Source organism: Ursus americanus, chromosome 13 (genome assembly GCF_024610735.1).
Source record: "Ursus americanus isolate L20-20 chromosome 13, mUrsAme1.1.p, whole genome shotgun sequence".
Taxonomy (NCBI): Eukaryota; Metazoa; Chordata; class Mammalia; order Carnivora; family Ursidae; genus Ursus; species Ursus americanus.
In genome coordinates, this window is record NC_142139.1 from 46,734,608 (window position 1) to 46,759,026 (window position 24,419).

General features: G+C 33.5%; 1 protein-coding gene across 17 annotated transcripts in view; it reads left to right on the top strand.

Annotated features, from left to right (window-relative positions):
- The window catches only part of RAPGEF2 (Rap guanine nucleotide exchange factor 2), a 231,494-nt gene that overhangs the window by 114,273 nt on the left and 92,802 nt on the right, over positions 1-24,419 (top strand). For 13 of the 17 annotated variants that reach the window (XM_045798708.2, XM_045798712.2, XM_045798718.2 and 10 more), the window contains 3 exons: positions 6,306-6,381; positions 7,943-8,110; positions 10,443-10,460. In XM_045798708.2, coding sequence (XP_045654664.1) covers positions 6,306-6,381; positions 7,943-8,110; positions 10,443-10,460 — 262 coding nt within the window. Of the gene's footprint in view, positions 1-6,305; positions 6,382-7,353; positions 7,864-7,942; positions 8,111-10,442; positions 10,461-24,419 lie in introns of those variants that run through there. The other 4 variants (XM_045798709.2, XM_045798715.2, XM_045798720.2 and 1 more) reach the window with 2 other exon arrangements.

Consider the following 24,419-nt stretch of genomic DNA (forward strand, 5'->3'; position numbering starts at 1 on the left):
TGGATAACTTACCCACATCTTTCCTGATTTTGAAAGTTTTCATGCATTTGTATTCGTATTTATGTGTATTCACACAAGGACTGAAATTATCAGAGGACAGGAATTTTTAAAAATAATTCAATTCAAAGTTTAAAATAAGCTATGTGACTTTAAAAATGAAGACGTTTAAACTTTAAAAATATCACTGTTTATCGTGGTATGTGGTACTATGAGCGCCGTCTCAAAGCAGCAGGTGTTCTACTAGTTGAAATTCTGGCAGGGGCCGCTGGAAGAAGCTTGGTTTTCATAGATTCGACATTCAAATCTTTGACTCTTCCAGGGTAGTCCTTAAGCTCTTGATGGTCGTTTGTAATTTTGCTGAATTTGAATTGTCTTCTGAATTACAAAAGCTGATTTGTCTTTTTCAGTCAAAGAGGCAGTGAGTGAGCCTAGCCAGCCTCTGAGAGTCTACCTTTTAACAAAGCTCTGCTCTCCGCCCAACATCTGGTTTGTGCTTCAGGGGTAGCTGTGATACACTATAGCAATATTTCTGAGGAGGTCTGGAAATTATTCCTCACAAATGTCAGGTTTACCAAAGACCAGAGTTCATGTTACGGAATGTGGAAGGGGACTACAGCAGGAAAGCAAGAGGGAGGGTAAGGTCAGTGCAGTAGGGCAGAATCCTGTATCGTGGAATCTGATTGTCCTTTCAGGCATCTCATTTAACCTTCCTTCAGGTAGGTTGGCTTAGTTTCTTCAATTGTGAAAGGGAAGTTGAACTAGAGAAGCAGTTCTTATGGGGAAAGTAGGAACGCATTGGTCATACATATAATCACTTGGGGGCCTTTTTCTAAATACAAATGTTGGAGGACCTTTGAATGTAGTAGCTTGGATTATGGCATACTTTCAGATTTGAAGCGGAAGAAAAAAATGCAAAGAGACCCTGTACAATATGATTTTCTAAGTTTTTTTCTCAACTCTGAAGTTTACAAATCTGTTTTGGTTTTGAGATGCAACTATAGGAAGCAAATACGAGATTCTTTTTGTTAAAGTCCTGGTGCTTACTATTCTGTCTGCGTTCACAATTTAGTGTACTCATCTTTTGTACAAGATACATACGTTCTTACATACAGCCTATGTAAGAATAGGGACTATATTTAGTAAGCTCTGTATTGATTACAGACTTTATGTATAAATTCTGTTGTTTGTGTCCAGTGAGTGTTTGGAAGAGGAATGGGAAGCAAAATTGTGGAGATGGGACTAGCATGGCAGTACCCTCTAATTTATAGCCAGGGATAAAATAAAAATGGGATTAATGTTGGGTAAAAAAAAATGTAGGTATAATTGACCTTTCAAAAATATTTCAGTAATATATGTTTACCTTTTCCCCATTTCTTACTGGTTCCACTTTTGCCCACAACTTTTCTCACTTCATTGCTAATTAATGTAGAGAAGAGATTGGTTCCAGGCTTGTTAGTGGTATAATTCGGTCATCAAAGTTAACTCTTTCTTTGTCCCTAAGATTTGCTGTTATTTGGTCCGAGTGGTAGTGTTCCCACTTTTTGTTATTCAAGCCCTGAATTTTTGCCAAGAAACTGAACCTCTTTATCCTTACATAAAATAGGCCATTTTAACTATTTTTTAAAGTTTATTTATTTTTTTAGTAATCTCTACACCCAGTGTGAGGCTCAAACTCACAACCCAGAGATCGAGTCCCATGCTCTTCCTACTGAGCCAGCCGGCACCCCCACCATTTTAACTAAGGTGTATAATTCAGTGGCATTAATTACAGTCACACTTGGGCAACCGTGACCACTACCTGTTTCCAACGTTTATGTTCCATGGCTCCAAAAGGAAACCCTGTAACCATTAAGCATTCCTATAACCCCCAATAATCTGTCTACTTTCTGTCCTTATAAATTTGCCTGTTCTGTGTATTTCTTATAAGTAGAATCTTACATTTGTCATTTTGTGACTGGCTTACATCATGCTTTCAAGGCTGATCCAGGCTGTAGCATGTATAAGAACTTCAGTCCTTTTTATGGCTCCCATTGTAGGTATTTATCGCATTTTGTTTAAATATTAATCTGTTGATGAGCACTTGTGTTGTTTCCACCTTTTGGCTGTTGTGCATAATGCTGTACTGAACTTTGATGTACAAAAATCTGTTCGAGTCCTTGTTTTCAATACTTTTGAGTATTTACCTAGGAGTGGGATCGCTGGGTCATATGGTTAGTCTGTTTAGCTTTTTGATGAAGCATGAACCTGTTTTCCACAGTGATTGCATCACTTCACACTCCCACCAGAGAAATAAGAAAGGTTCCAAGTTCTCTATCCTCTGTAACACTTGCTGGGTTTTTTGTTTGTTTGTTTGTTTGTTTGTTTTTTAAATTATAACCATCTTAGTATCTCATTCACATCCAGTATCAGGTGTGAAACGGTATCTCATTTTGGTTTTGATTTGCTTTTCTTTAATGACTCAGGATGTTTATCAGTTTTTCTTGTGTTGACCATTTGTATACCTTCTTTGGAGAAAGGTCTACTCAAGTATGTGGCTTATTTTTTAATTAGGTGGTTTGACTTTTTTTGTTGAATTGTAAGAGTTCTTTATATATTCTGAATATTAGACACTTCTCAGATGTATAATTTGCAAGTATTTCCTCCTGTTCTGTAGATTTTCTTTTCAGCTTTTTGATAATGTCCTTTGATGCACAGAAGTTTTTAATTTTGAGGAGGTCCAATTTATCTATTTTCCCTTTTGCTGCTTGTGCTTTTAGTGTCATAGCTAAGAATCTCATTGCCAAACCATAAAACAGACTGAACTGTAGAGAACAAACTGAGGGGTGCTGGAGGGGAGGTGGGGGGATGGTAAATGGGTTAAACAGGTGATGGGTATTAGGAGGGCGTTTGTTGTGAGGAGCACTGGATGTTGTATGTAAGTGATGAATCACTAAATCCTACACCTGAAACTAATTACACTGTACGTTAACTAACAGGAATTTAAATAAAACTTGGAAGAGAAAACCAAAAGAATCCATTACCAGATCCAATGTCATGAAGATTTATCCCGATTTTTTTCTAAGAGCTTTGTGGTTTTGGGGTTTTTTTTTAATTTAGGTCAGTGATCATTTTCAGTTAATATTTGTATGTGGTGAGAGGTAGGGGTCCAACTTCCTTTTTTTTTTTTTTTCCAATATGGCAATACAGCTGTCCCAGCACATTGTTCTTTTTGCATTGATTGAACTTGGCACCATTGTCAAAATTTGGTTAGCTGTAGACATATGGGTTTATAGACTTAGTTTTATTTCATTGGTTTATACGTCTGTCCTTATGACTGTACCACACTGTTTTGGTTACTATAGCTTTGAGGTAAGTTTTGAAAACAAAAGGGTGAGTTCTCTGACTTTGTTATTTTTCAAGATTGTTTTGGTTAAGTAGGTCCCTTAGGATTTTATATGAATTTGAAGATTGGCTTTTCCATTTCTGCAAAAAATGCTGTTGGGATTTTGATAGGGACTGCATTGAATCTGTAGATTACTTTGTGTAGTCTCTTAGAAAACTTAATAATAAAAATGAATGCATTTGATAGGACTAATTGTCCATTTCTGAAGTGGCACCAAGGAATATTTGGAGCAGAGTGTAGTCACATAGCTTGGAAATAATCCTTACCTATTTCTGACTTCCATTCCCTTACTTCCTTCCCTCCCTGCCTCCCTCCCTGCTTCCCTCCCTCCCTTTCTCTGTCTTTCTTCTTTCTCTCTTCCTTCCTTCCTTCCTTCCTTCCTTCCTTCCTTCCTTCCCTTCTTTTCTTTTCTTTCTTTCTTTCTTTCTTTCTTTCTTTCTTTCTTTCTTTCTTTCTTTCTTTCTTTCTCTCTCTCTCTCTCTCTCTCTCTCTCTCTCTCCTTCCTTCCTTCCTTCCTTCCTTCCTTCCTTCCTTCCTTCCTTCCTTCCTTCTCTCCTCCCCCCCGACTTTTCTTAAAACCCCTAAGGATTATAGGTATGTTTTTTAAGTTGTCCACGTTCTTATTTAATTTGTACTATATATATATATATATAATTTGTATTATATATATATAATTTCTTAAATTATGACTTTAGGCTCTTAAATGATACTAAGTTTCAGCTGCTGTTAATAAGACTGAAGAAGTGCTCTTTTAATGTATGCCCCTGATCTTACAGAAAGCCCTTTGGAATTCTTTAATTTTTTTTTGGAAACTTTTTCAGTTCTGTGTTTTTCCCCTTAGAAACTTTTCTAGGGCAGTGCTATCTTGTAGGTTTTACATGATTTTCTGTAAGGGTAGGTATAGTAATTTTCATTTTTTATTACTTCCTGGTGTGTTCATCATTTTGAGGTGTGTTTTGTGTATTATTTGTTCTTTATTATGTCAGCAGCCTACTGTGCTAATGTTTTAAATACTTCTAGTTTTCATTTATGCCTTTTAACTAAAACATGAGAACCCCTTATTTAATGTCATATTAAATGGTGTGTGCATTTGATCACTTTTCACATTGGATATTTCATTGTGTAGATTGGATCCTCTAATTACTGCTTTGTTGCACTCACATAAAACTTAATGAAATGTCTTGTACTTTATTCTTACTGGCTTTGTTTTGTGCTTTACTGTCTAAACAACTATATGTCATTTGCAAACCTGAAGATTTCTCTCCATTTCTCTCTACTAAATCATCTAAAATTTTTAAAGAATTGATCTTAGTATCACCTAGGGTAGATCTTATCTGTTATACATCTCTGTCTGGTTTCCTTTTTTATCTCTATACTTATTTTCCAGAACTGAGTTTTTAAAATAGTTTATAGAACTTTTTTCAAGATTTTAAAAAGCTTAGTAAATAATGATATTTATTTCCTTTTTTTACATATTTGTCGTTTCAGAGAATCACATAGGAAAAGCAAAAGTATTTTGCGGACATAGTGAATTTCTAGCTAACGTTTTTCATTACTCTCCCTGTTCATTCCTACCTTATAGCTTCTGGTTTGTAAGCAAACAGTAGTCATCTTTACCTTAGAGACAAGAGGCCTAGTCATTAGGCCTAGCATGTGCATTCATGACCTACTCTTTGTCTCTTGTGAGGCCACTCTTTACTTCTGGGTTCTTGGCTGTGTTTGAAAGAATGGATTTTTTGATAAATGAAATAATATAGTCTCCTCTGCTAGAGTGTGTTCTGTGTGCATTTGCCTTTTCTGCTCTTCTGCTCTGTGTATTCAAGGAGTTACCTGAAGGACAGTATTACTTCTCCTACAGTTCACATATTTGTGCTGTTCACTAGAACTTGAGTCTTTTGTGGCTTCAAAGAAAGTTTCGTCAGATTCTAGTGTATCTCATTTCCTAAAAGATTCTCATGGAAGTATTTTTTAATAGCACATTTTAGAGGATGCAAACTTTTCATCTCCAAAGTAATAGTGTTAGTGCAAATAATATCTTCTACCATAAAATTCTTTTGAGCCAATGGCTAATTTGTACAAGGATTTTCACCAGGATTTTCTCTTCACGGTTCTAGATTGCATATAGCTGTTTCAGAATAAATCTGCTGCAGTGTTAAGGTGGAAGCTATCACAGATAGGGCAAAGTTGAGGTATCTGAGTCCACTAGTGAAAAATTTTCAGGAGAAGTGGGCTTGTAATATGCACAACCACTTGAATTAAGAAAAAGAGTCTTGAATACCTTTTCCTTAAACTTATTTAGAATAAGTTGATTTGAAAATTTAGAAAGAGGCACCTGAGTGGCTCAGTCAGTTAAGTGTCTGCCTTTGGCTCAGGTCATGATCTCAGGGTACTTGAATGGAGCCCTACATCTGGCTCCTTGCTCAGTGGGGAGTCTGCTTCTCCCTCTGCCCCTCCTTCTTGCTCATAGGCTCTCTCTCTCTCTCTCAAATAAATAAATAAAATGTTTTCTTTTAATTTAGAAAAATTAAATACACTTTTTAGGTGAAAGAAATTCTTAACCTAAGCTTAGAAGAAAATTTATATGCATTTTATACTTTGCATATTTTTATAGTTCGCCATTGATTCAGTTCCCATCCATTAGAATTCCCTAACTGGGAATGATGTAAAATAGCCTAACATAAAACACATTCATACTGATTTTCTGTTACTTACATTATCAATTTGAAAACATGATATTGGAATTTTCCAGAAAAATATGTGTCTGAAATTTAAGAAATTGAATGGTTCCTTGTCAGTGTAAATAATGATTAAAGAATTTCTCTTTCTCCACTAGTTGTTTTTGTTTTTCATTTTCATTTATTTGGAGAATTGGCCTAAATTTAGAATTTATATTTCATAAATCTTTTTTTTTTTCTCTTCCTAGTTTTGGCAAGCGTTCTGCAGGAAGCTTTAGGCGTGGCTGTGAATGCATTGTTTTAGAGCCTTCTGAAATGATTGTGGTAAGAATACTTGTGTGAAGACTTTTTTCCCTAAAAAAAATTATAAAATAAAAGCCCTTTAACAAAGTACTTCTAATAGTACATTTATATACTTTATAACTTTAGATATATTTATTTCATAATTTTTTATTATAAATCTGAGTTCATAATATTGTAATTACTTATGAGATTCAGTGAAATAAAAAAGATAGAAGACTCAAAGGGGCCAAGTAACTAAGTGTTTCATGCTTGAACTTTGTTAAATCAGTCTATGATATTGCCATTCAATTGAAATTTGGGGGGAATATTTGAATTGCAGGACTTTAGCTCTCCAAATATTAATTGGAATGAGTGAAATACCTCAGATGAGTCAAGGTGGTATATATCCAGGCAACCGTTAACATAAAGAAATCACTTTCTGTTTTTTTGTGTATGTCCTATGTCAATATATTTTTAAAATCCTACAATTCAGTTAAAAAGAGAGATTAAGATTTCAACAGAGTGTCTAAGTAACATACTAGTCCCCCAATTTTCTGGCCTAATATAGAAGATGGTGGAAGTGTTTTATTCACATTTAGTGAAGTATTTGGTAGAAAGCTGTAAGTCTATTTTCAGAGGAGATTTAGGGTTTTTCCCTATGATGTGGGAGAGGAATTCATCAGAATGAAAACTTCCTTGTCAAAGGTAGTGAAAACCTTTGGTAAAATTTCACAAAATTTACTCTTCAGTGAGACAGTAGTGTGGTGGTGAGTAAAGATTTGGGATTGGAAAAATGTGGGTGGTTACACAGGAGTTTCCAGCAACAGGTCTTAAAAAGCAAAAAGCATTTTAGATATTTCCTAGAGATTTTGACCTCTGTTAGTGCTATTTTATGTTTCTCTAAGGGACTTTTGATCTTCAAAATTCTTTGAGGGTTTTATACTTGCTGATATCATACAAACTCTGAAGTTTGCCAGTGTGAGAATGGTCTTCGGATCTTAGTATGCTCTGATTGGATTGACCTAAGGTAACTTTTATTCTGGTTAGTCAATTCATCAGTTTCTAAAATGTTGAAAATGAGGATTTTTTTTTTTTAAATAGCACTATTTATAAAAAAGAGAAACTGAATCTACAGATTGAAATAGGAAGAGAAACCCTTAGGTAACCTACCAAAGCCAGTCTGCTAGCAGTCCTGTTTGAGTCATTTGGGATTTGGGGTTTTTACAGCTTTACTCACATATGTCAGGGTTAGGACAATGGGGCAGTTGCTTTCATAGTGCGAGGCAATGTATCCTGTGAGTTCTTTCACTAATAAATCAGTACAAAGATTACTGAAAATATCCTTCCCTTTGAAACTGCAGGAAATTCAAGAGTTACTCATATTGTCCTAAGTGGAACTGAAAATGCTTCTTCATAAAAGAAAAGTTGCTCAAAACCAATTAGTTCCAGAGAAGTTCAAATACAGTCTGACATGATAGTTTGTCCACGAATGTCTTTGCAGAATGAATGAATATGGACTTATCTGTAAGTTTTATGCTGCGTCTAATCTTTATATGGAACATTGTGTTTGAGGAAATAAATTTTTGGTGGGGTTTTATTTCAGGTGGACTATATGGATGAAAATGAAGAATATTTTCAGCGTCAAGCTTCTCATCGACAATCTCGAAGGAGATTTAGAAAAATCAACCAGAAAGGTGAAAGACAAACAATTATTGACACTGTGGATCCTTATCCTGTGGGCAAACCACCTTTGCCTCGAGGCTATCATACGGTAAGTTATTGAAGTATAATATTTTTTATCTTCAGTTTTTTTGTTGGGAATTTTGTGAAAAGACATGTGCATTTCTTATTTTAATTAATTCCTTTCTGTGATATGTGCTAGAAACACATATAGTATTAACAGTTTTAAAGAGCACTGAAATAAGATACCAAAAGACATTGGTTAGCCTTTTATTTCCTGAAATGTCCTCTGAGGATTAGCTTTGTGATCAGCAATGCAGTTTTAACTGGGGTATTTTAAGTTCTTACCTTAATCTAAAATTTGAACTCCTCCTGCTCCTACCCCAGCGATTGGCATCAGACTTACTTTTTATTTCAAAAGTTGATATATAAAAATCATATGTTATTTTCATACCTCGCATTCCACTGTGAGACTATTACTTGAGACTTTGTTTTAAGTGAAAGCATAATTTGAAGTGATGCTTTTTAAAATCCCAATGTAAAGATGGTCTGAAGTATTTCTGATGGGTTCAAAGATTCTCTTAAATGCTGTAGCCCACTTGATCATTATTTATTTCATAAGTATTTGATAAAGTATTTTTGTGATTGAGGAAACCAAGGCACAGATAATGAGTGATTTGTACAAGACCCCAATAAAGTCAGTTTTAGGACCTTATTTTTCTTATTCCTTTCTTTCTGCTTAGCTGCACTATGCTCATTTCCCCTGAGAATATATTTGAGGATTTCTGTTTTCAAAAAGAAAGTAACATGAGTTCTTACATATGTCATAATAGAGTCAAAGATGGTTTGTCTGTACATAAATACCATTAAGTGAGTAGTCATTATATGTGAAATTAATTTTAAAATGAAAATATAAAAAACAGAAAAATAGGTAATTGATAACTATTTTACATTTCTCATTTGTTCTGCTTACCTACACTTTTCTTTTGCAAATAAGTATAAATGCAAAATATATGGGAAAATATATAGACTTAAAGTTATATACTCAATTTTTGGTAACTTTTAGTGATACGATATATTTTATACCCACACTTCATATGTTGTATTTCTGAGAGCTCTTTGTGTGTGAATATTTAAGCAGTTTTGACCACCAGCTACCCGCCTAATCCTTTCACTACCCATGCACTATTTTAATTTAACATGAATTTTATAGTTGAATCATTTCATTGAGTTCCTTTGGAAAGGGTAGCTTTTTGCTCATCATAAAGAGAGCTTTGTTTGTCCTTTTGAGAGACTTGGTATAAAAAAAAAAACCACTATGAAAGGTTTTTTGTTACCATTGTCTGTAAAAGAAGGTAGTATTTTTAGTGTTGATATAGCATCATGGAAGAAGGAAATTTGGATTAAAAATAGTTGTACATGTTAATAGTTGCATATATTATTTTAGCCTGGTGCTAATATTATTAATATTCTTTCTGCTCTGGAATTATTTTTCCAAATCAGATTCCATACTAAGATAGTGGGAGCGTGAATTACTTAAAATTTAGTATTAAAGCTGATTGGTTTAATTTTATAGTCCTTTTTTTCACACGTAAGTTGGGGGAATCCTGTAATTGTTTTTCTCTTTTATTCCCATTTGTTCCCCTCTTTATGGAATATTTCACTCACTTCTGCTATGTGACTTCCCTTTTTTATCTGATTTAAAAAAAATTTGCAGAGTTTTTTATTATTATAAGATTACTTTTTTAATTTTAATTTAATGGTTTTAATAAATATCTTACCTGGTCAACGGGTACTTTTATTATGGAATATTCAGTGCTGGGATGAAAAATTTAACTTGATTACTAATGTATCATGTACAAGCTTACTAATATGTGACATGTTGGTATTAATTTTACTAAATGAGTTCAGATTGACAGCAATATGGTCATAATTGAAAATACTGGATCCTTTTTTTGTGTGTGCAAGGTGTGTTTTAATTATATTTATGTAATATTTATTATTTCACCTAAATACATGATTTTAACATAGAAAACAACAAAATTTTGTTTTATATATATGGTGCCACAGGATAAAAAGAGTGAAATGAAAATTATTATTCTTCATTAGTCCTAAGTTATATTTACTTATTCTTAACAGAAATATTTCTCTTTGAAAGAACGCTAGTAGAGTGGGACTGAGGGTGAAAAGTTTATTTAGAAGATGCATGATCATACTTCACAGGTGATTTTAAATGATTTCAGGTGCATTTCAAGTGCATGGCTAAAAAACATAGAGAACATTATACATACAGCCAATTCTATATGGTCATCTTAACCTAATTTTAACATTGTCTTCGTTTTGGCAGATATACTATAGCATGTCTGATAATGTTCATCTTTTCCTTTCCTCCTTTATGGCACTCATTTCATTTTGGCTCAAAGGAATGCACTAAATCTCAGGTATTGTAATTTGTATGTGGTCTCCTAATACTAACCGAAGTTTATTTGTGAATTTGCATTGTAACTAATGAGTTTATAATATTGATGTGTTTGGCTTGGTCTTGTTCTTTTGTATTTTGCTCTGATTCAGTGAACTCTCTTTAAACTGTTAGTGGTGTAGGTGACGGCATTGTCTACTTTATTCGTGCGGATGTAGTGATGGACTGTCCAGCTTAGGTCCACCTAAGTGCAACCTACTTATTTTTTTTTTGTAAGAATGAGTTGAAGGAAGCACTGTTCTTAACTAACATGATTTGCAAGTAAAGAAGAGAGAAAGACAGACGTAATAGAAATTTAATTGCTTTTTATGCGAAAGCTTATGGGAAACCCATTAGGAATTTACATTTTAAATGCTGTAGGTAAAAACTTTAAATTGCAGGAATCCCAATATGAGAGCATTTTGGGAGACTACTAGTAAAATTTTAGTCAGATAGAGTAAAGGCTTAGTCAAAAAGGAAATGAGAATTTAAAAATGCTTGTGTCTTCTTATTTCTACTTTATTTTTAACCAGAATTCATGCTTTACTTCATTCTATATTTTAATCAAGAAGCCTATAATAATATCTTTGCTCATTTCTTTCATGCCAACACATGACTCATTTATGATTTTCAGTGTTACTCTTGTGAAATTGTGGGTCAGATTGGGGGTTATCAGGGAATTTGGAATAAAGGAAGGAAAACTGATTTATCTCTGGAGACAAACTGGTTAAGTAGCTAGTAAAATCTTATGGTTGTGTTTTCTTATTGCCCGGGAAAAAGATCATGTATAATTTAATTCACAGTAGAAGAAGTCTACTGTCAATATAATATCTTTGGCTATTAGAGTAACCTTGCCTGAAAGCATGAAATATTTGTATAGTTTTTCAAATTAAAATGAGGCAGCAACTTTATGTTCTGTGCAAGAGGACGCATATTAAAATGCCACAGGTGTCACGGCTGCTATATTGTACTTGGGAAGCACTGCTAAATTTTTAATGATCTGGTACATCTTCAACATTTTCAGACCATTTGTAAATTTAACAAAATTTTGATGTAATTATATACTTCTTAAAATTGCACCAGTGTTTTGGGCTTTTTTCTGGTTAAAGTATACTCTGAAAATATGTAACTTTAATATTTTGAAAGATACATCAATATGTAATCAATCTTTGTCTTTTTTAATATGAAAAATTAACGGTTAGTCTAATTCCCGTTTAGAACTATGAGTTGAATTGAAAATGTACACTGAGTTAAGGTCTATACTTTATGTACACTTTTTAAAATTAGATGTGTTGCAATAGTTTAAAACAGATTATAATAATTTTCTTCAGAAATATGAGTACTCAAATAGTCCATGTGGAATGTTTTCAAGATATTTTTTCAAGGCAAATATATGAAGTTTGCAGAGGGAATAATAAGCATTTTAAAGTGCAGTGAGAAGGGAATATTGGAGATGGCTTTCATTAGCATTTTCCTACATTGTGTTGCTTTGAGGTTGAGGCTGTATTTAAGATTGCCAGAAGAGAGGATGTGGCATGAGTTTTCGGTCTTAGAGTAGATAATGAGAATAGAGGCAGGTAGTAGATAAGATTCTTGGCAGAAGATGTGGGATCAATCTCTTTAGACTTTGGACGAGTTTATTTTGTCTTTGGGTCCAAAGTAGGGTAGAGGAAGAAAGCTTTGTTTAATTTTATCCATAATTACAGACCCTGCCTGTCTATATTTATGGGTAATTTATTCCAGGAGTTTGTGATTTATTCTAGAAGATACTTAAGGGGAGGACTTAACTTACCTGATTGCAGTGATGGGGAGACTGGTACATACTTGTTCTGTCATCTTTTATTTCTTTTTTAATTTTAATAAAAAGAGAGCTCTGCTCTCTTCTCAGTTTAGAAAGAACAAAATCATACAGAGATATTAGACTGAAGACTGAAGAAAGCTTGTCCTGTCTATACCATGGAGTTTATATGTACCAACAGACATTTCAGCCTAGCAAGGCTGCAAGAATTGAAATGCTCTTGGTGCTTTGTAGTTCTGATTGACTTTCCACTTCCCATTCCTGCTTATCCCCAACAGATGGCTCTGTTATTTTTTTTAATAGTTTAATTATCAAATATCTATAGAGTATTACCTATGTATTTAGAACAGAACTACTGTTCTAAAACATTTCACATAAATTAAGTCATTTAATATACTTAACTACCCTGTGAGGGATGGATTATTATTACTACATTTTACAGATTAGGAAATGAAAGAACAAGATTAGGAGATGTGCTAAAGGACACACAGCTAATAAGTAATAGAGTCAGAATTCGAACCCCAGAGGTCTGGCTCCAGATAAACCTCTTCACATCATTCTATACTGCAGAACACAATGAACTCAATGAATGGCAGTGACCTCTTTTAAAATATGGAAAAAAAAATGGATTACATAGAAAAAGGATGTATTCCTTAGCTATCATAACTTCTTAGCCAAACATTTTATGAGATTTGATTTAGTTTAAGTAGTATTTTGGAAATGTCCATGACTAGTAATTGTTAGGATGAGAAGAGACCGTCAAAATCCAAGATGGCCTTGTGACATTTAAGTGTGTGTGTGTGTGTGTGTGTGTATGTATGTGTTTAATCTTGGAATGTTTTATTTGATTAGGTGTAAGCACACTCATACTGTCCTAAAGGATATTTTCCCAAGGAATGGCTCTGTTTTATACAAATTTGAATTAGGAGGATTTGAACACAGTATAACATAAAACATTCATAAAGCTTCAATCAATGCAAAATTTTTGAAATAATGGAGACTGGTTGATCATATAAAAAGATATCTCCCACTCATTTTATTAGTAGTCCTTTTCTACAACATGAATATACACTTCAGAGCACTGTTTAATAATTACGTTATTACATTTTTTCAGTAGATTAGGCTTAGTTTAAAATTCTTGGTGCAGATGTATAAAAGGTAATAAAAATACTGCATAAAATTATTAAGTTAATGTAAGTTGAATACAATGTAATATTAACATAATGGGAATAATTTTTGTATTACAGTCAGTGATAATACAATATCTATAAAATGTGGCACCAATGTAATAAGATTGATCTATGCGTGAAGCTTATGGAAATGAGTCCTATTTTTCATAAGGTTATTCTTTATAATAATACAAGACAAGTTCCATTTCTAATAATTGTTATATAATCATTCCTCGATTATATCTTATATTTCTCTGAAGTAGATCTTGTTTTGAAAGATAGCTTTAAGTTGGTTTCATTTTCGGTTAAGGACTACTTGGTAGGTTTGGTTAGTTTCAAAAATTGTTAGATATTGAAACAAATGAAAAATTACAGTGTTTTGTGCTTTTGCACTTTTATTTGACAAGTTGTTTTGATGTGGACTATTGTTCTTGTATTAGAAATAGTGTTTTCACTCGTGTTATGACTTTGCTTTTTCACTGATTTAATTTTTTGCTGAAGTCTTCTTAGTTTAATACACTATTTGCTGCTTAAGAGTAAGAGAATGTGATTTGAGTGATATATCAGTGACTTGTATATTTGCTAGATGTCCTAGAATATTAAGGTCTTAGGATTTTAACTTATAACAATCAGTTCACATCATAATATACCTGACTATGATTTATTCATATGATGATATTTTAAAAATCTGTTTATATGCTTGTATAGAAAATATTCAAATATGGGGGAAATTTCCTAATTATTTTGACATTTTCATTCGTCTTTAAATTCGTCAAGCATTTGTTCGCTTAATTAAACCTAAAGCCTTTGTCTTCAATAATGTCATCAGTGCCTCTCTGTGAATTATAATAGGATGGAGTTTCAGGAAATGTGTGTATTCTCTTTCTTGTATCACAGAGAGGAAAGCTCAGTATTTTCATTTACATATTTTATTCATTTAATGAATATTTATCAAGTGCCCACCTTGTTTCAGGTTTGTGACGCTAGAGCTATAAAGGTCTACAGGACAGGCATATTTTGCCCTTATTGTCCTTTTAGTTTCATAGGGGATATAGATAAATACATGGGCAACTAAAATAGAAGAAATTCTAGGTACCGTGGAGGCACATAGACAGGGCATTTGAGGAATCAGGCATGATTTCTTAATGTCTTGGCTCAAAGGAAAATATTCTTCAATCCAGGAAAGCCCAATACAAATGTGAAAACTGAATTGGTAAAGAATGGAAAAAAGAGGTGTGGAGAGCGTGTTAGACAGTAGTGATGTATATATTTTAAAAAAAATAAACCCACAAGTTTTGCTAGATCTTAGTTATTGTATGCATGCCTGATGTTTGATGTTTGCATCAGAGTCTTGGAGTGTCAAAAATACTCTTTGCTTCTCACACCCATTACCATCAGGTTTACTGGCTCCTCTTCACCTAGATCATGTTGCATTTTAAAATCCTGCAGAAAGCTCCCTGTGGAAAGGTCTTTGAACAATAGGTGGACGTAACAATTGGGTGCCATATGTGCTGCAATTTCTAACAAAATGCAGCATGGCAAAACTGCTGCAGTGGGCTCCATTTCCTTGCTTTGGGGGGACTGTTTCTCTTTCTTGCAGTTATAATCAGGTATTTATGTTCATTTAATTTATACAGATTGGGAAATTATACTATAGAGTGTGTATCGAAATTGAGATGTAAATCAGGAAATAGTTTAAAACATGAAATGATTTCTCTTGCGCTATTAACAGCATGCATTGCAAATTCATGCAAGGCAGTTGAGAATAGTATGCAGTGTGCTGTTTACCCAAGTTTCAGCTTCTGTTAGAGGATGTCTATTTTTATATATTACATCATCTCTGCTGCAGAACTCCCGTGTCCACTGGGATTTACTGTTCTTTCATTCCATTTTGAAAGAAAGCTTGTATTGATGTCATAATTGGACCCATCTTTTGGTTGCACTTGGAAATTGAAAGTAATAAGGGTGTTGTGTAGCAAGTCATGCAATATTTCAAGCAATTTATTTGTCAAAAAGACCACTGCTACTTTGTCCTGCCTCTGATTGTGAACACTGGTGGCTCTCTGTGCTTGTATATGTTTTAAATATACTTGGCTAAAATTTAGCTTTTAGTCTCAACAGCAAAGATCCTTTTCATCTTAGACTGTTTCATTTCTTATGTGATGTTTTTCTTCATGAGGTTTTGCAGTGCTACATGCTGATTTGAAAAATGTCTCTTTTCTTTGGGAAAATCTACTTTGATATTCAGACCTATTTCCTAACAGTGCTGAATTGATCTTTTTACAATTAAGTCATCAGTAAGTTGTCTGTTTCACTCTTTGAAATATCAGGTGACTAGAAATGTTCTCTTTTGATTTTGAACCAGTATTAAAACATTATTAACTAGAAATGCCTTTCTATTAGCTAGAAGGTACTCTGGAAGAAACTCTAGGTTTGTATTCAGTGTATAGGTGTTAGGTTAAAATCATTTGTGACAGGAAATATTTAAATTAATTATTAAAATACCTACTATATGTTATACGTATTTATGTATATAAATAGATCTGCCCCTTATTCCCTTAAGAAAAATTAGTCATTATCCATATCTCAGTAGTAAACCTTTTTTCAAACCTTTGCTACAAAAAAACAAAACAAAACAAAAACCCAAAAACTGATTAGGAGCAAACTTACACTTTAAAAAAATAATAACTTTATTGAATTATAATTCACATACTGTACAGTTTACTTATTTAAACAGCATAATTCAGTGGTTTTTCTTTTTTCTTTTTTTTAGGTAAGAAACATATAACATTAAATTTACTATCTTAACCATTTTTAAATGCATAGTTCAGTAGTGTTAAGAATATCAATAGTAGGGGCGCCTGGGTGGCACAGCGGTTGAGCGTCTGCCTTCAGCTCAGGGCGTGATCCTGGCGATCTGGGATCGAGCCCCACATCAGGCTCTTTCGCTATGAGCCTGCTTCTTCCTCCCCTACTCCCCCTGCTTGTGTTCCCTCTCTCGCTGGCTGTCTCTATCTCTGTTGAATAAATAAATAAAATCTTTAAAAAAAAAAAAAAAGAATATCAATAGTAGGGGCGCCTGGGTGGCACAGCAGTTAAGCATCTGCCTTCGGCTCAGGGCATGATCCCGGTGTTATGGGATCGAGCCTCACATCAGGCTCCTCTGCTATGAGCCTTTTTCTTCCTCTCCCACTCCCCCTGCTTGTGTTCCCTCTCTCGCTGGCTGTCTCTATCTCTGTCAAATAAATAAATAAAATCTTAAAAAAAAAATTAATAGTAAACTTTTGACTGACTTGAACATATGCAGTTCACATTATACCTAATATCCTTTGTGGTTTAAATTACACAGAGGCTGAAAAATGACTAAGATATTTTGGAAAAAATAATTATAGACTCTATTGAGTAATTGTATTAGAGCAATTTCTTATGGACTTAGTATAGGATCAAGTAGTCCTTTATTTTTCTTACGTCTTCCTTTCTCTCTTTCATGTGAAACATAGGTGACAGTTGGATGTAATATGGAATTTGGAATTGCTAGCCTGGAGGAGAAATGATGTGAGAGTAGAGTGAGCCAATCTGAAATATGAATTGCTCCTTGGGATGACTGGTTGGCAGACTAATTGAAAATTTCAGGGAAGATTTTAAGGATGAAAAAGAAAATATTCAGGTTGTCTTGATTTTTACTTAGATGTCTGTGAGGATTGTAATGATAAGTGGTCACTTGTGGGTTTCGTACACTCCAGAAAGCATTTGCAAATGTTAGAAAATAAAGTTAAAATCTCAAAGTAAGTTGTAATATTTTCCTTTCACTAATTATTATCATACTTCTACTTTGTACCCATTTCTGTATACAGTTTTTAAACTGAACCTTAGAAAAGCTGAATCATCAGGAATTTTGGAATACTCAGGAAAGTGTTTGGGGAAAAAAAGATCATTTTGCATTTGTTAATCTGTGACATAAGCATGAGCATCACAGCTAACTGGGATGTGGAGAATGCTTGAGCATCATTGATATTCTTGATGATATTGATGCCCTTGACAGTGGGCCTTATTGATGAGCACTTGATAGCTTCGGTCTTTTTATGTCTCCTTGGTATGAACATTTTCCTAACTTTAATTAGACTGGAAGAGTATGAGCAACTAACCATTCAGCAGGTAGATTAAGGTGTTAGAGGGTTCAGCTGAAGCTGTATTTCATGTAAACACAGGATTTTGTCTTAAAGGAGTCTCTGGATGTTTGATAACTGTGGACTCTTTAAAAGAGCAAAAAGGCTGATTATTTTCTAGTTCATCTCTTAGAGCTGTAGTTGTCAAAGTTTTTCATTTCAGGACTCTTTTACACTTTTAAAACTTCTCGAGAGCTCCAACAAGCTTTTGTTTATATGAGTTATCTATATCAATTGTTTGCCATACTAGAAATTGAAACTGAGAAATTTAAAAATATTTATTAATTAAATTAAAAAATAGTAAACTATTATGTATTACAAAAGGGTTTTTTTAGTGAAAATATATTTTGCAAAACAAAAAAATTTATAAGGAGAGTAATGTTGTTTTATACTTTTGTTTAATATTTGGCCTGATAGAAGCAGCTGGATTCTCAAATGAACTTCTGTATTCAATCTGTTATGATATACTCTTCTGGCTCAAATATATAAAGTATATGAAGAAAATCTGACCTCACACAGGTAGTTGGAAAAGGCAGAAGTATTTTAACAGCTTTTTCAAACAATCTTATTGATATACTTCACCAAAATTTGACATACGGTTGTTTCTTAAAAATTTAGTTGCAATAAAGAATGTAAAGCTGTTTCAGTGAAGTTATTGTCTTTTATTAAAGCCCATTGGTCTTACTTACCCATGGATCTTTTTACTCATGTATGATTTTGTAACATCATGCATTGGTCAGTAAATTAGGCTGTCATCCAAATTTTGGCATGTTATACGATATCAAAAAAAAATCAGCTTTGTTAATATCACTACCAGTCTCATTAAAGAAGCTCCACTTATTGGGGAAGCTGTCAAGTTTATGGTGTTGGATAGAAATTTTGCAAAAGTCTAATTTTTACTTGAAAGCTAAAATTTTATCATTGGCAAACAAAGTGCTATCCGCTGTTTTCCTTGAAGAGACAAGCTCAGTTTGTTCATTTTCAAGAAAATGTCTGTCAAATATCTAATTCCGAATAACCATAGTTTGTCCATTGCTTGTTCTTTAAAATAAAAATAGTTTCCCCAAGTTCAGGCGCCATTCTGAACAGAGTCCTTTATGACTGCATAGGTCCCATACCTGTGAAGCTGACCCTAACCTTGTTTCCCCTGTACGATTTTTCTCATGACTTCTTTTCCTCTTTGCTGCTTAATTCATTGGTAGATACTGGGAGAAAATGGAAAGATTCCAAGCTAACTTTGGGTGAAATTAGAAGCATTTTAAAGTGCTTTACATTAAATAATTGTGTTTTAAATGTATTAATTGTATTGAATTGTTACCAACAATCCATTTTGTAGTTACTGTAGTGATTTTTAAAGATAGACATTTTTACTTAATTTATTGAGCATTTCTCATTTAGAGCTTTTTTCCCTTTAGGAATTTTATCTGCCCTCCATCTCACCCCAAAAAAAGCCAACACCCCTTCCCTATTAAGATAATTATGAGCCATTAAGTGGAATTAAAAAATGTTTAAAATGTTTACATTCAACTTTGTATGTTAATGGAACTGTAAAATGTCTGTTAGATGATATTTAAAAATGGATTTGGGGTCTTATGCCAATATCAATAAGACTAGTTTTAGGTCCTCATCCCCCAATACCCAAAAAAAAAAAAAAAAAAAAAAAAGATCACCATGGGTAGTTTTAACAACATCCTATGAGTGACTCATAGTTAATGTTCAGGACAATCTAATCCAATTTAACAGATTGTTTCAGTTTGATAGTACAAAATAAATAAATAACCTAGCAATATAGTTAAAACTTTTTCTTCTTAAAACTCCACTTACTATTTTTTTAAGAGTTGAATTCTTTCTCTTTGTTATCCTCTACTTTGAGTACCTATTTTCTTTCTTTCTTTCCTTTTCTTTCTTTTCTTTTCTTTCTTTTCTTTCCTTTCCTTTCCTTTCCTTTCCTTTCCTTTCCTTTCCTTTCCTTTCCTTTCTCTTTTCTTTTCTTTTCTTTTCTTTTCTTTTCTTTTCTTTTCTTTTCTTTTGTCTTTTTGTTTTGTTTGTGTCCGAATAAAGATTTTGCCTTCAATCTTTTCCATCCACTTGTTCTACTTATGTTAAGACGTTAGTGTCTAGTTTCCTTTGTCATCACGAAGTGTGATTTACTACTGATTGTGCTCCAAGGTTCAATGTGATTCAATAATCAACTACTAAAGCAAAATATCTGACAGGATAGAGCTGCTTTTGGAAAGGGACTGAAAATGTCCCTGCTCCACAGATTTCAAATTGTGGGTGGGTTTCCCTTGATGAAAGCTGAAATGTCCACGTGAATATTTTATGGGGTTAGTGGTTACTATAGATTCGTATATCATTTCTCACATAGAGAAGTGTCTCCTTTAAATAGTTGTCTCATTTTCTTCCCTACTGTATTTTTACTGTTATTATGAATACCATGTTTTGCAGTCGTTTGAGAATAATATATTAATATCTTAGAATTTTTGTTTTTGTTTTTAATAAGTCCACTGGATTGGCATGTATTTTTAAATTTTGGTCCAACAGATTTTTATTTTGGTTTTTGTCATTGAAAAACCTATAAAATATAAGCCATCAAGAAAAATGGTTTTTGTTATATATTTGTTCTAAGGCAGTCTTTTAGGGAGCATTTCATATGATGAACAATACATTTTGCGTAGGTCTGTCACACTGTTCAGCTGTCCAGGAGAATTTCTAAAGTTCATCCCTGATTTCTTGTTTCCTAACTTACCCACTTATTCTTGGGGGTCAAATGTAGAATGAATAAGTGACTGCCTTATTCTGTTTAATATTTAATTATAGGTTTATGGTTATGTGTTGATACTGTGAACTGCTACTTTATGGCACAACCAGGAGATATAATCTTCCATGAACTGATCCATCTGGCCAGTTGTGAACAATTCTAACGATTATAATAGTCTGATATATACAATTATTTGAGTATTATTTAAAAATATCAGCATGGTGGTAATTGAAAATTTCAAAGTGCAACTAAAATATGAGTAGGTAAAATACTCTGTTCGCCTTTTTAGAGCTTTTAAGGAAAGGGAAGAATCAGATGCGTGGTTTGGGCTTTGTTCATTTATTTATGAGAAGGACGATTGAATGTTGTCATCTTGAGCTCATGTGGTCCTATATCATAGGCTGACTTCTTTTTCAAGAGAACACTTAAAAAAATTTCTCTGGCATCTAAAATATTTTCTATATTGAGACAATCTTCTATATTTAATTATTTTCCAGGCAAATTTACTTGGAAGCATTTCCTGTCTGGAATATATTTAATTATAATAGAGGGACAGTCACAATTCTATTCCTGATTGTGAAGTCTATTGATTAATGCTTCCGTTTATAAACATTGTCATTTTCTCTTAGAATGAAGATTATTCAACCATTATGAAAACCTACACATTTTGATATTTATTTGAAGACATTAGTTTTTTTGTTTGTTTGTTTTTTGAGAGGGAAAGAGTAGTGGGGAAGGGCAAAGAGAGAAGGGGAGAGAGACTCTTAAGCAGGCTCCACACCCAGTGTGGAGCCCGACGTGGGGCTCAGTCTCAGAACCCTGAGATTATGACCTGAGCTTCAATCAAGAGTTGGACACTTAACCAACTGAGCCACCCAAGACATTGGATCTTAGAAGTGAGAGTACATTTGTTAAAAATTAAATACCTAAAGAGAAAATAGTCTTTAAAAGCAGATAGTATCTTGTATTCCATAGTATACATTTTGCACAGTATAGTATATAATAGGTGCTCAGCAGCATCTTGGTTGTACATTGGTGTCTTTGGCTCAAACTCACAAAGTTAGCATTACTGAATATTTCTAGGAATGGCATTATATATCTACCTACATTATCCAGTTCTACACAAGGATATCTGCACAAGGATATTATCCCAGCCATCTATATAGTATTAAATAATGATTGCCCAAATAATGATTGCCCAAACCTTTTGTGCACCTGACTTTTTAGAATATCTTGAGAGGAATAAAATTTACCCATATTGAATCCTTATGATATATGCCAGTTGGCTAGGTATTATCTCATATATTTTGTCAATTAAACCTTGTAGTTCTAAACACTTGGGTGATAGTGTCTCCACTGATAGGAGATAAGCATGCTAAGGTCAAAGAGGTTCAGTTATATGTTCAATGTTTATGGTACTCAGAGTCAAACCTAGACATCCGTCTTTTCCATTCCTGATATTTAAAATTATTTATTTTAAAGAATAAACTTAGCATGTTTTGCTTTTATGTTACTTGAACTTTAAATTTTTCTGAAAGAGACATGTATCAAATAATTCAGCCAGTTTAGATGCCTGCTATTTAAGTACCTTTAAAAGACATAGGCTAGAGCATAGAATGTCCAATGTGAAAAATAATTACTAGATTATATTGGCAATGATAATAGGCTTTGGTTGATTCATCAGTATTTTTGTTGCAAGTATGTTTCCTTTTCAAACCATTTCTCTCATCAGTAAAGCACAGCATTTCCCCCCCCCTTTAACCTTTATAGTTTCATTCCAATACTGAAATGGGGTTTTACTGTTAAATAGTGCCATTTTGTAGCAAAGATGACTATGTAATTAATGTATTTTAAAAGTTAGTTTCACTAATAAGTAACAAAAACCAAATCTTGCTGAAAGATTTTTTGTAAATATGACTTTTTAATGAATCAAAACAACTTACAGTTGTCTGAAAGTAGTCACAGTTTTTAGAGATGAAAAAATAAAGTCATAAAAAAGTAATTTTAGAGATGAAAAAATAAAGTCAAAAAATAAAGTCATAACATACAAAAAATCTGGTGCAGATTGCTTCTGCACCGGAAAATATTGGAAGTTTTGGTAATATTTAAGAATATTGAAAACATATAGTAAGTAATTTCAAGGGATTTAAAAAACATTCTATAAAACTGATTATGTATAATTTTTAATCAATTATTGCTAACATTAAGAAAATGATCTTTCACTTACCCTCTTCTAAATTTGGCAACTTTAAATTTACGAACTAAGGATGTTAAGAAAACCTCAAATGTATTGTCTAATTAGCACTATAATTTTTAAAAAGTAAGGGCATTTTAATATTTCCCCTCTAACTGCCAAGATAAGGAAGACGGAAATCTCTGAATAAAGGGATAGTTACTACCAGGAAATCTTATTACAAGATAGATTTTTTCCATTCAATGGGTGTCTCTTTTTCTGTTCTATATCATATTATCCCTTTAATTCCCGTTTTGTTACCAGCTAATGTTTGGTAATAGCCGTGTTAGAGGGACACCTGGGTGGCTCAGTCAGTTACGTGTCTGCCTTTGGCTCAGGTCATGATCCCAGGGTCCTGGGATCTAGTTCCGCATCGGACTCCTTGCTCAGCAGGGAGGCTGCTTCTCCCTCTGCCTGCCCTGCCTGCCACTCCCCCTGCTTGTGCTCTCTCTCTGACAAATAAAATCTTAAAAAAAAAATGGCCGTGTTAGATAACCTTAAGAATTTGAAAGAATTTTAGGAATCTCCCAGTCAAACCACTTAATACAATTTATTTTTCTCTATCGAATCACTGACATTCAGCCTCTGCTGTAAGATTTTTAATTACAACTAGCACTGATATTTGCAAGGTAGTCCTTACATATAGTGTCAAAATTGTACCCCACTGCCTAGTACAAAGTAAGAGTTTAGTAAATCATAACAGTTTTTATTTATTATAGGGAAGGACTAATTATGAAGCAACTTTTCCTTACATTTAGCTGAAATCTGCTTCTTTATAATTATAGTTCATGGTTCTAGATTTCTTCTAAAGCAACATAAATGAATATTTGTATTCCATTTTCATATAATGGTGCTTCAGATAAAGAGATCCTACTCCATTAAGCCTCTTTTCTGGGTTAAACATTCCTAACTTCTCGTACTTTCCTAAACACTTTATCGTCTAGGTTTTCTGCTCTTAATACTACAGTTACTCATTATTTCTCCTAAGTTATGATGTCTAGAACTGGTTGCTACCACTTACATAAGGTCCTGCAGTACCCTACAGTGCAGAGTGTAGTACAACTTTGTCTTCCTTGCTCTGGACATTATATGTCTGATGATGTAAACCCATGATTATATGAGAGCAGTAAGGTATTGTGTATTGGCTCATATGGAGCTTTTAGCCAGCTCAATTTTATAGATAAGTCTTCCCGACTCCTCCTATCCCTGTGAATTGTTTTTCCAGCCCGATATCCCTTATATTGTAATTGTGCAAGTTGACATGTTGATAGTGTGCATGTAGATGTTTATATTTATCCCTGTTAAATTTTCTGGTTTTAGTCTACTCTTTTCACCTTTTAAATTATTTAAAACACCTAATTTTGTCGGTAAACAAGTTGGACATCTTTTATGGTTATACAGTTATCCTGTTTCGGTTTTGTCATCTTAAAGCTGGTGTAATAATACTTCACAGGGTAGTTTTGAAAAAGTTTAAGTGGAATCACTTATGCATTCATTCTTTTTTTGAGTAATTACTGTGTGTTAAGCATAAGAAAGAAAGCATAATTTGTCATTAACAATATCAAATAAATAGGGGCGCCTGGGTGGCACAGCGGTTAAGCGTCTGCCTTCGGCTCAGGGTGTGATCCCGGCGTTCTGGGATCGAGCCCCACATCAGGCTCCTCTGCTATGAGCCTGCTTCTTCCTCTCCCACTCCCCCTGCTTGTGTTCCCTCTCTCACTGGCTGTCTCTATCTCTGTCAAATAAATAAATAAAATCTTTAAAAAAAAAAAACAATATCAAATAAATAAAATGTATGGCCCCTGCCTTCAGCTA